The sequence below is a fragment of the Rhagoletis zephyria genome, unplaced genomic scaffold (genome assembly GCF_001687245.7).
Source record: "Rhagoletis zephyria isolate East Lansing unplaced genomic scaffold, Rhagoletis_zephyria_1.1 Rzeph_scaffold_03569, whole genome shotgun sequence".
Classification (NCBI taxonomy): domain Eukaryota; kingdom Metazoa; phylum Arthropoda; class Insecta; order Diptera; family Tephritidae; genus Rhagoletis; species Rhagoletis zephyria.
In genome coordinates, this window is record NW_016160652.1 from 44,656 (window position 1) to 61,252 (window position 16,597).

The window sequence follows — 16,597 nt, forward strand, 5'->3', positions numbered from 1 at the left end:
ACACGGTATGATGATATAAAATGACATGACATCACCTGATATGACATAATATGACATGTCACCACATGATACCACGTCAAATGACATGACATCACATGACATGAGAGCCCATGACATGACATCCTATCACATCACATCACATGCAATAACATTACATTACATAACTTAAAATCACATCGCATAGCATCGATTTATCTGACATCACATCACACAACATCTGGTCACGTCATCACAACCTCAGCTCATATAGTTGAATATGTAGATGAAGAAAAAGATAAAAGCAAATATATCAAAGATAAAAATAAAGATGAAGACCAAGGTAAATTTAAACACTTTTCTTTTATATGAGCAAAGGGGAGTGGGAATATTCATTTGAAATGTAAAACAAGTAAGAGCAGCGCTGTCTTCGGCTATGCCGAAGGCTTAAAAAGATAAACATCAGGAAACGGAAATTATGAAGATAAAGAAAATCATACTACTTTCTGATACACTTTATGTGCTGAATACGAATCCTTAAGCACAAAATTTCAATCAGCTACAGATTTTGAGAAAAACCCGGCCAAATTGTCAAAAAAGTCTATCAAAAACAACTTCAACATTTGCCGCAACAAAATCAGTGTTGCCCTGTGAGTTGAACTTACTTTTTTTGTAAAAAATAAACTATATTTTTGTAAAGAAATATATAAAATTAAATAGCAAAAATAAAAATAAAATTATTAAAAGTTTACAATATGTGGTGCGCTTATTATATTGACACGGGGTGTACGTGTGTTCATGTGAGTATGTGCGCGTGTGCGAATTATTTTAAACCGAATGCCTTACTCTGCATGTATTTGCGCGCTGCATTCCCATTGTAAACAGATGGCGGGCAAATTTCATTCATGATTGACTCTGCACAAACACAAGCTCATGCAAACACTCGGAAGCACGTTAATTCTTACATTTACATATATACACTGACAAATAAAGCGGTAGACAATAAGTTGATTGAATATGTAGTTGAACGCATAGCGTCAACGGATTGGCAAAAGGCCCAGAGTCAGCTGCTTCTCTTCCCTAAAAATCAACTCAGGCTGCAGTGTTTTTGTTGCGCTTGTTAATATTGCTATTGTTGTTGTTATTATTGTTGCTATTGTAGCTGCATATTTGTTTTGTTTAAGTTGCCTGTAGCACAGCGGTTACTTTCTTAACGCCTAGCTTTTCTTGCTTCTTAGTAGAATTACTTTCTATTTGCTATTTGTTTCGAGTCTTTCGTGTCCTTTGGTTGTTGTAGTCGCTGCCACTCTTATTTAGTATTTACATAGCAAATTATTCATTACTCGGTGTGGCCTCATCATGACGAGTGTGTGTGTGTGTGCTGTTACGCCACTTGGCTGTTGTACCAAATAGTAAATAAACAAACTCAAATACTTGCACATACAGTGCTAAGCTTTCTACAATCGCTTACAAAGTGGTCGTCTGCATTGCCGTGAGTGTCATACATTGTCCATTTTCGATATACAAAATGTAAATATTTGCACAGGCGTAATTATAAAATTCACTCATTTAGGTGACTTATTTCCCTAAGGCGTTTTCAAGCAAAAGTCTCAGGCATAAATTTGCATCAGAAAAGGTGCAATTAGTGTAATGAATTTTAAAGATATTCCGATGATTTCCAAGTGGCTTTAATGGAAAGGATAGGGTACACAGATTAATAATTACAGGTGGTATGCAAAGCGATCTTCAGATCTATTTCGCCCTCTACTCCTCATCGCAACACATGTTTGGGTCCTAAAGTTCTCCGAAACTTTAGAAGAGCTTTTGAAATTAGGACAGTCAAACACGCAAGGAACAGTTGCAGTTGTGTCTTCTTAGCCGAATCGTAAAAGCGAAAGAAATCATTTGACCAGATTCCTGACTTGTGTGGGCAATTGATTCCCCCGCGTTAGGATGGCATTATACCAGCTCAACTGCAGAAGTCTACGACGGTCTCATGCCGCTGGTTGATGCCTATATTCGCGAGCTGCCTATGTTCCGTTGCCTTGGAGGGTGTTCAGAGTCACCTTTATACCTACGATCGATCAGTCTGATTGATCTGCACCCAAGAAGCGGTGTTCTCAGGGAGCGTATTTCCTTAAATCAGCAAGCCTACTACAAAATTATCTTCGTTGAGACGATTCTACACATAGACATTGATTGTATTGGATAGTCTTTTTCGCAGAAGAAATACGCGGTTTGTGTCTTCCTTGATATCGAAGCAGCTTTTAAAATCCCATTGTCTGAGGCTATCGTAAACCACCTGAATATACTAGGGGTCGGAGCCGACCTTATGAAGTTTATTTAAAGCATGCTTTGCACAGAGCTGTTGCGGTAAAGAGGGCAGTGCTTCAATCTGGCGATGTGTGAGTAGAGGTACCCAGTAAGAGGGAGTTCTTTCGCCATTACTTTGGGTTACTGTCCTCAACAACCTGTTGGTAACTCCGGAGCGAAGTCGCTTCCCGGTGGTTGCCTATGCTGACAATGTTGCACTGCTAATAAGGGGAAAGCTTCTGGAAACACTGTTTAAACTCATGCAGGACTACCTGAGGTTGAGAACTGGGATTTTAGCTGTGGGTAGGGTGTGAACCCTGCAAAATTAAACTTGTTATTTTTTCTAGGAGGTAAAATGTTCCGACTTTCTGTCTTAACTCCTGCTAGGGCTTCTGCTGCCCTAACTAATCTATCTACCTTATTTCCCTTTACCCCCTTGCGGTCTGGAACACAAAAGTAGCTGAATGCCAACGCCAGCAAAGGAGTTAAGACTCTCAGTGTACTGAAAGAATTAAGATGAATGTAGCTCCAAGGTAAACAGTGTCTTGAGTGTCACTTGAATGTCACGAATTTTTAGTTAGAAGTAGTTCTGTGTTAGTTTTTTATTGGAAATATTGGAAATTGATTAGCTAATACTCGCATGTACTATCAAAAATTTACTTTTCTTATTTAAATTTCACCCCAAACCATTGAAATGCAATTACCACTTGCCGGTAAAATAAATATTAATCCAGTAATTACAGTTTATTTGCAACTGTCCTGTATTCTAAGCAATCAAAAAGCTATAGCGCAGCGCATACCTTTCTACTACGTACTACGTACTACGTACTATGTATTTTGATTTCGCTTTCAATGCTGAGCGCAGTTCAAATAATGTTTTGGTTTAAATCACACGTATCCAGCGCGCTTTTGCAGCTAATCGTCAATGACACCTTCGATGCGGTGACTCAACTTCGCCGACGCGATGCAATCGACCGGGTAATCGCGGCCGTACATACACAACGCGCCATACTCACGATCGCTTACTTCGGCGCCTTTAGCGATATAGAACCTTACATAACCGCGGCCAATACGACGCCCAAATTTGTAATAACTCAAGGATGCAATGAGCCACTGGGCGCCGCTACGGTGGCGGATAAGTTTAGCAGCGACATATTTTACATTGCCGTCGGCCAACTGACGCGCAATCCCATGTGGCAACGCATGAACGACGTGCTGGCCGATAGACAGACGCGTGTGCGCGGTCTGTTTGTGGTGCCACGGCATGTGACTCGTCGGCAGGTGTACAGCAGTCAGGTGAGCGAGCATTTTGAGTGGTGTTGGCGCAATGGTTTTATCAATGCGATGGTATTGGTGGATGATAATGCCGAAGAAAACAACAAGAAAAAACCTTTCACTGTGTACGGTTATGATCGCTTTCCACAATTGCGCGTACGACAGATGCCGGTTCACGCGGCCTGGTTCAGCGATAAGTTGAAGAATTTCCATCGCAGCAGCGTGCGCACCACCTATCAGTTCGATCCACCGCGCGCTTTTCAACTGCAACCTTGGATGCAAAACAATTCGGAAATAGTTGGCTATGCGGCGGAAATGCTAATAGCGCTCGCTAAGACACACAATGCCACGCTGCAACTGGTAACTTTAAACAACTCGAGTCATTACAATATTATGAGCGTTATTGATCAGATTCGACGCGGCGGTTTGGACATATCAATGAATTTGTATTTTTTCTATCCGGGTTTGCGTTTAAGTTATCCCATACGGATGCAGCCAATTTCTGTCTTAGTCCCATCTAGCGGTGAAATCGAGCGTTTCCGTTATTTTGTGCGCCCTTTTCAGACCCACACGTGGTTCTGTTTTATTCTTGGCCTGCTCTACTTAAGTCTTATACGCCGCTTGTCGGATCGTATATCCTCCTATTGGAATCCACAGGTGCGACCCAGCTTCGGACGCGGCTGCTTGGAAGTGTGGCGTTTGCTACTCTTTCTGCCCATCAACACGCCGTGCGATCGCAAATGCTTTCACTGGCACAGTGCCAGCACTTTAGTGCTCACAGCTTTACTTGGTTTCATGCTCACAAATCTTTATCAAGCTTCGCTCACCAGCTTCTTGGCTTCAGCCATATTTCGTCCACCTTGGAACACATTGGCGTCTTTGGTCGAGCACAATGTCAGCATAAATACTAACTTTAATGAAATAGAGGTCTTACGCAACAGCAGCAGTTTGTCTAAGGACTTCTTTCGACTGTTGATTCCGCGTGATCCCACCGAATTGAGAGACGAATTAATGGCATTAAAGCCGAACGCTTATACCGCCTGTGCAGATGTGGTGCACTTTGTGTTACTGCAGCAGGAACACATGGACCGAAAGCCTTTGCATGAGTGTGGAGAAAGTATTGCCACATTGCCGTTTGGATTTTTGCTGCCCAATCGGTCGCCCTACGAGCACTTAGTAAATCGGTTCATTTTGCGGGCGCAAGCCGCAGGCCTTACTATCAAATGGATTGAAAGCGCGAAAAGCGATGGGTTTCGTGCGGGTATACTGCGTAAGCGCAAACAAAAGCGACCTTTGAAGCAGCCACTGAATCAGGAGTATTTTCAATTCGCCTGGATTGTGTGGTCAGCGGGACTGTTGAGTGCCCTCTGTGGTTTTGCATTGGAGAATCTGTGTTATTTTACGCAAAGCAAGAAGCTAATGCTGGTGCGTTATTGTTTGCGCTGTGTTTTGAGATTTTTAAAGAAATTTGATGTGTAAATTAGAGAACTTTTGAAAAATAAAATCTGTACTTTAAGGCTATTAATTATTAGTTATGTCGAATACATAATTATTAAACTAGTTAGGTTGATTTAAATTTACTATTCACACTGTGCGTCTTGTAATTTTACCCCTCGAAGCGCAACATTGTGAAGCTTATTGGTCTATGTATATACAGTGTGGTGTTGCAAACAGGAAAAGGCGGCTATATACTACCAAGCATTCAAAAATGCAGGATTTTCAGGACATATGTAGCCAAAGCTTTCAATAACGTCCCAATCGAATCATTTTTGGATTGCCAATCGCTTGAATCGCCATACAGTGATTGATCAGTGGGGTTCTATGCCGATGCCGAGGAAAACAAACAGGCAATCCTTGGGTAAGTGTTTAGTCTCCGTTGATGTGGCGCTCCCATATCTGGTAGAGGACACTGAAAGGGAGGTGGCGCTCGAAGTAATTCCAGAGAAGATGGACTAGGTACGTTTTACATAAAGGTATTAGGTACCATCCTGGTCTGTTCCTAACCTAGGAAATAGCTGTATGACTGCTCGACCGTGTAAAAGGTACCTTGGAGTTGTTAAGGACAGTAAATGGAGGTTGAATTTGGAAGAGAGGGTTAATACGGCCTGCCTTCTAGCCTGCAGCAAAACTCTCGTTAAAACATTGGGTCTTTGCTCTGGAATCACGCATTGTATCTAAACCGAAGTAATTAGACCCAATAAGGACCCTCTCTCCTATAGGGCCTGAGCTCTTCCTTATGGTCGGAACTACCACAATCATGGAAGAACTAGGAAGGAGCCGAACATATTTTGAGAACAATACTGGCGTAATACGATAAGTCTATACGAGCCTAAATACTGACAGCCTTACAAAGCACAGGGTAATCATAAACTTCTTCAAAGAGAGGCGAAGGAAAATACAAGACACTGTGACGGGTCACTAAGAGGCCTTCTGTGATTCGATCGAGAAGACTCCATTACACTTGCCCTGCGAGTGCGAGGCCGTTGCAAGAAGATGGGAGTGGTAGTTAGGTCAACTCTGGTCAAGAGTATTGACAGGGGTAATTTTACACTGGGAAGCACATCAGGCGTCCACACCTCCAGCAAAATAAGACATTGCAATGACTTAGCGTTAATATCTCGCAGTATAACTAATATCATGCTTCGTTATTACCACGCAAAAACCAATTATATTATAAAACTTCCAAAGCTGGTGAGAATTCTGCATTACAATGCTCTCATCCCCTAAGATTGTTCAATACCGAAAACAATATATCCCAGTTTTTTTAATCAAAAGTATTTGCAGGTCGCTGAAGCGCTCAAAAACTAACATTTAAGTACGAATTAATATATCGATTGATGTTGCTCTGGCCACAATTAAGAAGTGTTCCGCAAACAGTTGCAAACAATTACTTAAAAGTCTCAAAGATATTCGAAATGCTCCACAAAAATAACGAAAGTAAAGTTCGGAACACTTAGAAACAAAAATTTCAAGAAGTCCTGACGGACCCGAAAAATCTAAAAACAGATAAAGTTAGAAATATTCCGAAAAACCTCGAAAAATTCCGAAAAAATTCCAACTAACAAATAACTTCAATACTCATATACAAATTTTAGAGTTAATTTCCTATCCAATAATCGGAACTAAACCTAATTAGTATGAGACCACCTTTGGTGTACCAACTTTTTGTTAAAAAATAATTATGAAAACGGCACACGAGGTCCAAAGTACTCCGCTACAATACGTAAAAAAAAAATATTCCGACGGATCTATAAAATCCTCATTTTTAAGGCGGTTAAAAAAATAATCCGCATTTCTTGCTTAAAGGAATTAAGTAAATATGTATACATATCCATCTTTAAATAAAAACCAAAACTCCGTAACTAATATTCCCACCTGCAATGCAAAAAGACGTAACAACATCGTAAATGAAATGGAAAGAGTCGTGACTAATATTTAAATTTTTTTTTCATAAAATGATGTAGGGAGTTGTAATTCGATGAAATCCATCATATAAATCAAAAAATGAATTTTGAATTTTTTATTAGTTATGACTTTTTGCATTTTAACGATGGTGTTTGTTACGTCTTTTTGCATTTCAGATGACGATATACACAAACATATAAAAAAATGCTCATGAAATGGAAAATATATTTTCTTCTATCAAAATTTCTTAAACCACTTGGAAGTTCTCAGGAAGGACATACTCTCCTTCCTGCATCGATTATTTTTATTTCGACTCGAAAATCGATATTTTTTTATTTCGATCTGGCATCACTATTTGCTAGTAGAAACGCTGCAGTCGAAAACCTCTTTGTTTGTGTAAGAAGCTAACATCGGCTTAAAGTGATATGTATGTTCAGAGCCGGCCAAAATCGCTAATCTGCATGGGTGTCTCTAATACACATATAACTGACCACCAAAAACTTTTTGCTAAAATCAGCTAAACTTGAGTAATACTTCATTTATTTTATTTTAATGGGAAATCAAACACATTTGTATGTAGATATGTATGTAATCACAGCAGAAAATCGTCCAACAATATTCAATAATGAGTTGAGTGACCAGCGCTGCCATGAGTGTTGTGGTGATGTTGCTGGTGTCCATGTTCTACGCCAGCAGCCTGCTTCTGGCGCTGAGCTTGTACCTCGGGCAAATGCGATACATCAGCCAAAGTAAGGCCAAGCACGGCGAGCAATAAAGCGAAGAATACAAATAGCTGCAAAGTTAATGGAAATAGCGTTAGAAATGTGAGAATTTATCAAAAAAGCACTGTATTGAAAATTTTAAAGTTCAACTGGAAATGGAATGTATGTATTTAAGAACAAAACTCACTTTCATTTTTGCTGAATACGACTGGACTAAGTCAACTAACAACTGTGGCGCTTAGTGCTGAAGTCAATCCTTTTATACAAATGAGTTCGTCTAGAACATCTTGAGTAATAAATAAAAATATACATACATACATACAAACATATGTATTTATGTGTATATATACATATGTAAATATATTCATTTATTTTGTGTGTATAAATGTGTATACTTTTTCTCACTTGGTCCCACAACCGTAATATCCGGTAGCTGTTGATGTTCAGTAGCTGATATTTGGTCTCTAGAACGTTTGTCATGTGGCTTCCGATGATTCTGGCGTGAGACAATATTAAAGATACATACGTACTAGCTGATACCCGTTCAGTAATAAGAAAATACTGGTTTCGAAATTATATTTTAATTTAATACAGTTATATATATATTTATCTTAATATGTAGACATGCGTGTATGTATGTATGTATGTCTGTTAGTCAGGCAGTTGCTTGCGAGTGCGCATGTCCGAATTCTGCCAAAATTAATTCAAGTTTTGTTTGGCAGTTTTAATTAATTAGACAATAAACAGTGTCGTCTAATGATTTGCTTTCTTTTTATTTAAATATATTAAGACCGAATAATAAAAAAAGACCGTTTTTTTTTTCTTGTTAAGTGTTTGTGAAATGTTAATGTGATCAGCCGAAACCGGTTTGAAAACGCGAATGCGAATATCACATGTAAGTGTTTCTTACCAACAATCGGATAAGCCTCTATTTTTTTTTAATAGAAATTTATATATGTATGCCTATTCGTATTTCTTAAATTCCTACTCGTGTATGTGTGTACGTACTAATTATTTATACATACCCAGTGGATAAAAGTAATGTTTGGGACTGCTTAAGGTAATGGATAGCCCCTATAACCAAGGCACGAAAAGATGCAAGAATCTCTTTACAGCGTTGTCGCATGTCGTTTTACAAAACTATGATTAGAATCTATGTACAAATAAAATTGATAAAAAAATAACATCCGTGCCACACGGTTTGAAACCGTGACCAACCACAGTTGGTAGTCGAACACGCATCCATTCGGCTACAGCAGCTGTTGGGATCACGTGAAAAAAGACATACACATCTAGGTTAGTTCTCAAACTTTTTATTTTTGTTTGTGGCTTCAAAACTAGACATTATTCGCTTGTTGTAGAAAAAGCTAATGCATTCCCATTTGTCCACTGGGTATATATCAATACTTGTGCATTCGGTTGTGAAAAACCTGAATTTTAAATGCTCTTTTTTTTGCAATTTCAGTTACAGCTTGCATTTTATTTGATGTTTTGATGCTGAATGCCCCTATGTTAAGATTTCAAACTGAAAACCAAAACCGTACTTACGACGATCGTAGTACATAGTAAAGGTAATGGTAGTGCTGATACTTATGATTAGCTATTCTTAGCTTATTTAGTAAAAGTAATGGAAGTAGCAACGGCTATGGTAATGATAATGACATTGGTAATGGTAATAGTATAGATAATGTTAATTGCGATGGTAATGGTAATAGTAATGATATTGGTAATGGTAATATGTAGTAATGGAAATGGTGGCGGCAATGGTAATGTAAATAGTAATGGTAATGGTAATGACAACTGTAGTGGTATTACTGACGGTAATTGTAATTGCAACTGCAGTGCTATTACTGACGGTAATAGTAATGGCAATAGTAATGGCAATAGTAATGGTAATGATAATGGTAATGGTATTGGTAACGGAAATGGTAATGGTAGTTGTAATCATATGATAATGATAATAGCATTGGTAATGGTAACGATAACGGTAATGGTAATGAAATTTTAATGCCAATAGCAGTGCTGTCACTAAATTAACCCCCTGCTACTGATTTGATAGTCTGGCAGACACCGAGCTTCAATACCATTCATTAATAAAAACGCCCATTTTTCTTCATATAGATCGTTTATATGACCAATTCATTAATAAGTTTTAAAAGTATTGATCGAATTTCCTGTTTAAATCGAAAAAAATTTATTAATGAATATGGTGGTTTAAAGTACAAAACCGCGTAACTGACATTTTTTGGCAAAAGTTGGATTTGCTCACACAAGCTCTTGGCTCAATCCGTATCCATTCGTCCTGAAATATACCAGCCAGAAATGCGGTTGCTTTATAAAAAAGAGAACGGAACGAAAGCTTCACTTCGAAGAACACGTCAAACCAGAATTCTTCTAAAAACCTATATACCCGCGTGCCATTATTTTAATTTTTAGCTGGATGAAAGTTCCCAGAGCATTTTCGATCATATTTTTCACACACTGTAGGGTTGGATGATTGCAAGGAATAAAACAAAATGTGTTAGTTTTTTTCAGTTCGAAAATTGTATTTGGTCCTTTAACATAAGTATCATTTTAATCACAAAAATCGCTCAAAACTTTACTTTTTCTTTAACAGAGTAGACACAAGGGGGGCACTGTAGGTGACTGGAGCTACTGGAGCAACAGAAGCGAAACGGGCAACAGGAGCGCTGTAGACAGCCGGTGCAGCGTAGTTGGAGTAAGTGGCCACAGCTGGTGCAGAGTAAGCAGCATGCGAGTAGGTAGTGACAGCGGGTGCAGCATAGGTCGAGTAAGCGGCATAAGGAGAGGCGGCATAGGTGGCATAGGCGGGCGCACCAACGGCCGAGTAAGTCAAAGGCGCCACCAAACCGGGATTAGCCTGGGCAACGGCGAAGAGGAGGGCCAAACAGATGAGGAACTGCGAGGAAGAAAGCAGAAAATAATGAATATAAAAAATTTGATAAAAATAGCAAATATTTTGCTAGGATATTTTGCGTTTGTAGTTCACTTACTTTCATTTTGTGATAGTTTGTTGTTAATTGACTGCTGCGAGTTAACTGATGCCAATTATGAGTTCTCAAGCATAATTTATAGCAAAAATTTGGTATGTAAGTACATTTTTTACGCAATTATTTTCGCTTATACCAATATATTATTCATTTAATTATTTATATGTACATTATTAGGTATATATACATACATACATTCTTATATCCGCAAGAACTCGCCCACACATTGTAGCTCATATTTAGCCTCAAGCCCAAAAAAAAAATGCTCTGTATACATACATACATACATTTGCTATCGACAATGGGTATTAATGCTTATTGTCACTGCCTGCCTGTTCCGCTTCATACTATTTTTTTATTTGCTGGAAATTTTGTCAAAGGGAAATTTTTTTACTGCTTGTTGCGAATGATATTGCAAAAAAGCAAGGCTGTCAAAATTTGTAGGTTCTAAAAATAAAAAGAGAGTTTGTTAGATGGAATGCAGAAACGTTTGGTAACTTATAATCCTAAGTACCATATTTGTTTTTAAAAATGGAAAGGCGAGGAAAAACCCAAGCAAAACGATTATAATTTTTATACGCTGTCAAAACTTTCAGTAAACTTCCAGCAAGTTTATTTTGCTCATTGGGTTTTTACATTCGATGTTTCTGATTAAAGTTTTACACCATCAAAATGTGTTTGAATAGAATTGAGACACGAGACGTAGATTTATGTGAAATGGGCCTATAAGATGACATTTCCAATACAAATTTGAATGTCTAGCCTTCATTTGAAAACGACACTTGTGCTTCGAGGGCATAACCTTCAATGATACCAATGACCTCAAGAAGCGCTTTGCTCGGTGAAGTCCAAGAACCATTTATGGTTAACACCTAATTCCCAGTTAAACATCGTTATCGTCGTTACAGACTCAATGTTTTATGCGTGGAGCGACTTTGGTAATCTTCAAAGCGCCAATCTGAACTGCTTGGATGACAAGAGAAAGTCCCTTTACCGAAACACAATGGCTTCGAAACTAGAAAAAAATATCAAACACAAAAAGTTTAAATACAGTTTTAAGTTTTAAGAATTCGAATGCCATGGGTCCATGGCAAGGTTTATTTTCTACTGTTTGCTTTTTTTCTTTCACTCGCGTGTGCTTAATGTGAGCAATTACGTTCTTTAAGTTGTAATCTCCTTTTTCCAATTTGCATAAGCTGCAGTTAAGGAGTGGTGGAAACGAAGTATTAAGCTTATTCACTGCTGCATAGTGTACAGATTATCCACAAGATCGTACTGCCATTATCGTCTATCAAACGTTCATATTGGGCTTCGATACAATTCAAAGTCTACATAAAAATATCCACACACTTCGCCTCCTCAACGGACTTCTGTTTTAGACCAGTGCCAGGCAGCCAGTAGCCTCGCGGAGCTATGTGCACTTTCTTTGCTATGTGTGCGGGTGTATTTTGCCTGGAACTGTTCTAGACCTAAGCGGGAGCCGAAGTCGCGTCCCCCAATGGGCCAAGCTCGCCGCTAATTGCTTAGCTAAGAACAAACTTATCCAAACAGCTTCGCCTCGTTTGGTTGATAAATACGGTGACCATATTTTTGAAATAAAAATAAGGGACAAACTTTCATATGGGCCATTTCCAAACGAGGTGCTATTTTTTTGTCCCCCTTTTTCAATTCTTTTGTGGTGGTAAAAACGACAAAAAAAAAAAAAAACAGTATTATAATACCAAAAAACAAGCCACCAACAAAGCTGTTTTTTGTTATTGCAAGCCGTTTTGGTTTCTTTTGCGGTATTTCTTTGATATATTTTACCTATGCGGTAACATACATAAAAATATATATTTCGGCAAATTGATAACCTCTTCGTTTTTTTCAAGTCGGTTAAAAATATTTGTAGATTTTTACAACTATAATTTCTATATTATTCTCACTAGTTCTCTGCATTGAAAAAAAAAACATTGTAGGGGTGAAACGTTTAGCGCCCTCAAAATAGGGTTGCCAGATTTTGTATGCGCGAAATCAGAACATTAGACTTTTTCATGCTAAAAAACACAGTACTTTTCAGTACATTTTTATTTAAAGCAAAATTATGAATGTAAGTAATAGAAAATAATTTAAAACGGCTGAGTTCTTGTTTTTAACAATATTTTGGTATAAAAATAAAGTATAGTTCATAAAAAGTAAAAGTGTTATTCATTTTAACATGAGTGTACACATTATACACAGGAGCCAATAAATTATTTTATATTTGTGACTTTTTGAGTAGCAATAATTCCCATTCCCATTTCCCATTTTCAGTGATTAAATTGTCAAAGAATTCTATACATTTCTTTTTTGAAAATTACTTTTAATTTGAAGTTCACTTTCAAAAATTTTAATTAGAAGCCGGTTTCTCTCTTTGCAACAGGAAACAAACTTTATTCTTAAGATCCTCTAATACTGTGAAAAAGTACCACTTTTTAAGGAGTTCATCTATATTTCCTCATCGCTTAAATAATTTTTCAACTACGCAAAAACTGTGAAAGACTAAGAATTCGCTAAAAAGAGTATCTAACTCTAGGTCTTGTATGCAAAACTTTTTTACAAAGTCAGTAAATTGAGAAAAGGGAGTTGTACGTTATAGGCGAAAGACATTCGAATATTGAAATTTATTGTTATTAAACTGAAAGTTATTTTCGAGATAACTAACAACAATCGCCAAAAATTTAGGCCTACTTTTTAAATAATTTAAGCTCCATCATATTATCGCAACTGGTACGTAATGAACCGGCGATATGCCCATAAAACGATTGATCTTTTTGTTTTATTAATTTCTTGGGCATATCAAACATTATCTAAATCATGTCAACTATAATTAAATTATTTTCTTCTTATTTTTTACAATACAGTTTAAGGAAGTTGCAACGTTATGTAAAAACCTTAAGAAAATACTAAAGTATGTATTTTGTTTGAATAGAAAATTCAGTACAAATCAGTACAAATTTTGGAAAAATCAGGACATTAGCGAACTGATTGAAGAAATGAATAAAATCAGTACAAGAGTTGAAAAATCAGTACGTCTGGCAACCGTACTTCAAAGTTGCAGTTAGTATTTTCTGCATACAAAGCACTAATTTACTGTGTGCCTCATAAAATTAAAGACATTCCATCAAACAACTTTTAATTGTGTCCCAATCCTCTGCTGGCAGTCTTTTAATATTTAGAGCTTTCACAAGAACACTCTTACATGGTAAAAAGTAACTGACCAAAATAGCACACATGTTTAGGCTTCCGTGATTGGAGCAGTCTGAGTACATTTTTGTTCCTTTTATTATTTCAAAGTTCAAGGTTACCAAGCGTTAATTTTTAAAATGCATTAATTAGGCCAACTGATAAAAGTTTTATATATCAGAGAGAGGACTTTTCAAAAAATAAATAAAGTCAAAGGACAGCACCCTAAAAGAAAGTACTGGCATTTGAGAGAAAGTACGCTTAGTCACCGTGTTGATAAACCACAGCGAAAAAATCCTTCAGGCGCTGAAAAAGTTTCCTTGACAGAGTGTTATTCAATTTTAGGTTAGAAAAACTTAACTAATAATAAAACTTCCGTTGACGGACACAATATTTCAACACATAGCTCTGTTCATCAGTTCGCAGACTGGCTTTAAGGTTCAAAATGAAGACTTTATTACCCAGTGTTGGCAAAAGCAAAGTTTTCCTTAATAAGATTTCCTCTAGAATGAGCTAAAAAAGCGTGTAAAAAGAGCATATTTCCCTTCTTAGAAGGGTACGCCAATACGAGTGCAAGTTAGAAGCCATACTATCTTGGTTGACTGGTATCAGAATCATATTTATGGCGAAAAAAATACTCATTTTAGACTCATAAATTCGGAGCACTCAGAAATTTTTTAAAGGAACCTTCACTACACACAGTATTAGATGAGTTATATGGTTTTTGTTATAGAATGAATTATGTTTTCATAAAAAATAATTAAAATTAAGTAATACAAAAATAAATAGCGAAACTGGTAAATATAGATATGGGTGTCGTATAGTTAATATTAGCACTATGACAAGTCAAAACATTTTTTGTAAATTCGTGGGAACATTTTTTTTTAGTGCGTTACCAGCTAACTCTGGACTTTTCAACCGTTTTCCATAATTATAATTTTTTTTATCGGAAAAGCGGTACCTCATGGATAGCCCCTTACTCATTTGGTTTAGTTGCGGTCCTTGGATCACAAAGAAACTAATGGTACTCATATATTTGGCAGCGCATATTTTTCACTCAGTTTTGAAGTCGGTTGTGAGTTTTTTATTACCTGTTTAAACTAGCCAAAGAAAATAAACTACAAAGTAAATTTCGTCTTTCAGTATTTGATCATTTGGTTTTATTCGCTTTAATTCTCATAGTTCAAAAAAAAATTCAAGTGTTTACTTCTTCAACAGTGTGGACACAAGGGGGGCGCTGTAAGTGACTGGACCAACAGAAGCGAAACGGGCAACAGGAGCACTGTAGACAGCCGGTGCAGCGTAGTTGGAGTAAGTGGCCACAGCTGGTGCAGAGTAAGCAGCATGCGAGTAGGTAGTGACAGCCGGTGCAGCATAGGTCGAGTAAGCGGCATAAGGAGAGGCAGCATAGGTGGCATAGGCGGGCGCACCAACGGCCGAGTAGGTCAAAGGCGCCACCAAACCGGGATTAGCCTGGGCAACGGCGAAGAGGAGAGCCAAACAGATGAGGAACTGCGAGGAAGAAAGCAGAAAATAATGAATATATAAGAAATTTGATAAAAATAGCAAATATTTTGCTAGGATATTTTGCGTTTGTAGTTCACTTACTTTCATTTTGTGATAGTTTGTTGTTAATTGACTGCTGCGAGTTAACTGATGCCAAATACAATTTACGTTGGCTAATTTATACAAAAATTATTGATGTAATTGCTCTCAAATTATTATGGAAATTTTAGAATAACGAAGTGTACCTATGAGCAACATAAGTGCCACTTCACATATGTCGATACTTTATACATACAAACATGAAACGCATAAACATACATACATGTATATGAAACAATTAAAAAAAACCATTTGCCATGGTACTTAATCGCACATTGCTTGTAAAATTCTATCATGACGCCCAAATCAGCAGCGGACATTCTTTACATTTTAGCCAATTATGTTTTAGTTCAGAACTGGTTTTTTGGGTTAGATCGAAAAGTAGCTTTTCTCCTACATGTGCTACGTACGGATTTTATAATTTTTATTTTTTTTTTTCATCGCGACAATGCGCCGACTTGCTAACGCGGATGTGTTTGCTGATTTTGAATAATGGAAATTCTGTACCACATTTTTTTCGATAATTGTCTCCTACGCCAGAACACAATTGGCTTGATAATCCCAGAGACATGTCGAATGCTTATTATTTGTTGCTCTCGATTAGGGCAAAACAGACACAGGTAAAAGTACCCACATACGTACATATCTACGCACATACATACATAAAAGTATCAGTAACATTTTATTGAATAAATGTTATGGGTGTCTTAAGCATTCATTGAATACTTATCAAAATAATGACAAACATAAATCGCGTCACGTTTGCGCAGACGCTTTGACAGAAATAGCAGATACATATATGTACACACATACATACAAAATACTCATACAACTGCTTATTTGTGTGCGCGTTGTGCATTCACGAAAATCGAAAGAAAGCAAGAAATAATCGGGTAAATGACTTGTTAATTTGCATGTTCTTGGTGTGGTATAAACAAATTAATGCGATCGAATCGATAACGGGCTTAGAGCACTGAAAACTGGTCCCACACATATCGGGAGTAAATTATTTTGATAATTATTAAAATATAAGTAATTTTTTAAGCAAAAAACAAAACCGACTTCAATTCTCATATAAAAAAAATA

General features: G+C 37.2%; 2 protein-coding genes across 2 annotated transcripts; one reads left to right on the forward strand and one right to left on the reverse strand.

Annotated features, from left to right (window-relative positions):
• Positions 1–3,162: 3,162 nt before the first annotated feature.
• On the forward strand, positions 3,163–6,665 carry LOC108369249 (uncharacterized). The gene is made up of 2 exons (XM_017624327.1): positions 3,163–4,989; positions 6,660–6,665. The coding sequence occupies exons 1-2, from the start codon at positions 3,163–3,165 to the stop codon at positions 6,663–6,665; spliced, it is 1,833 nt and encodes a 610-aa protein (XP_017479816.1).
• Positions 6,666–15,109: 8,444 nt separating this feature from the next.
• Positions 15,110–15,541, reverse strand: LOC108369250 (vitelline membrane protein Vm26Ab-like). Its single transcript, XM_017624328.1, has 2 exons — positions 15,515–15,541; positions 15,110–15,418 (listed from the first exon to the last, which is right to left on the reverse strand). The coding sequence occupies exons 1-2, from the start codon at positions 15,518–15,520 to the stop codon at positions 15,110–15,112; spliced, it is 315 nt and encodes a 104-aa protein (XP_017479817.1). The 5' UTR covers positions 15,521–15,541.
• Positions 15,542–16,597: the final 1,056 nt, after the last annotated feature.

Coding starts and splice junctions, on each gene's coding strand:
- LOC108369249 (XM_017624327.1), top strand. CDS start 3,163: ATGTTTTGGTTTAAATCACACGTATCCAGCGCGCTTTTGCAGCTAATC.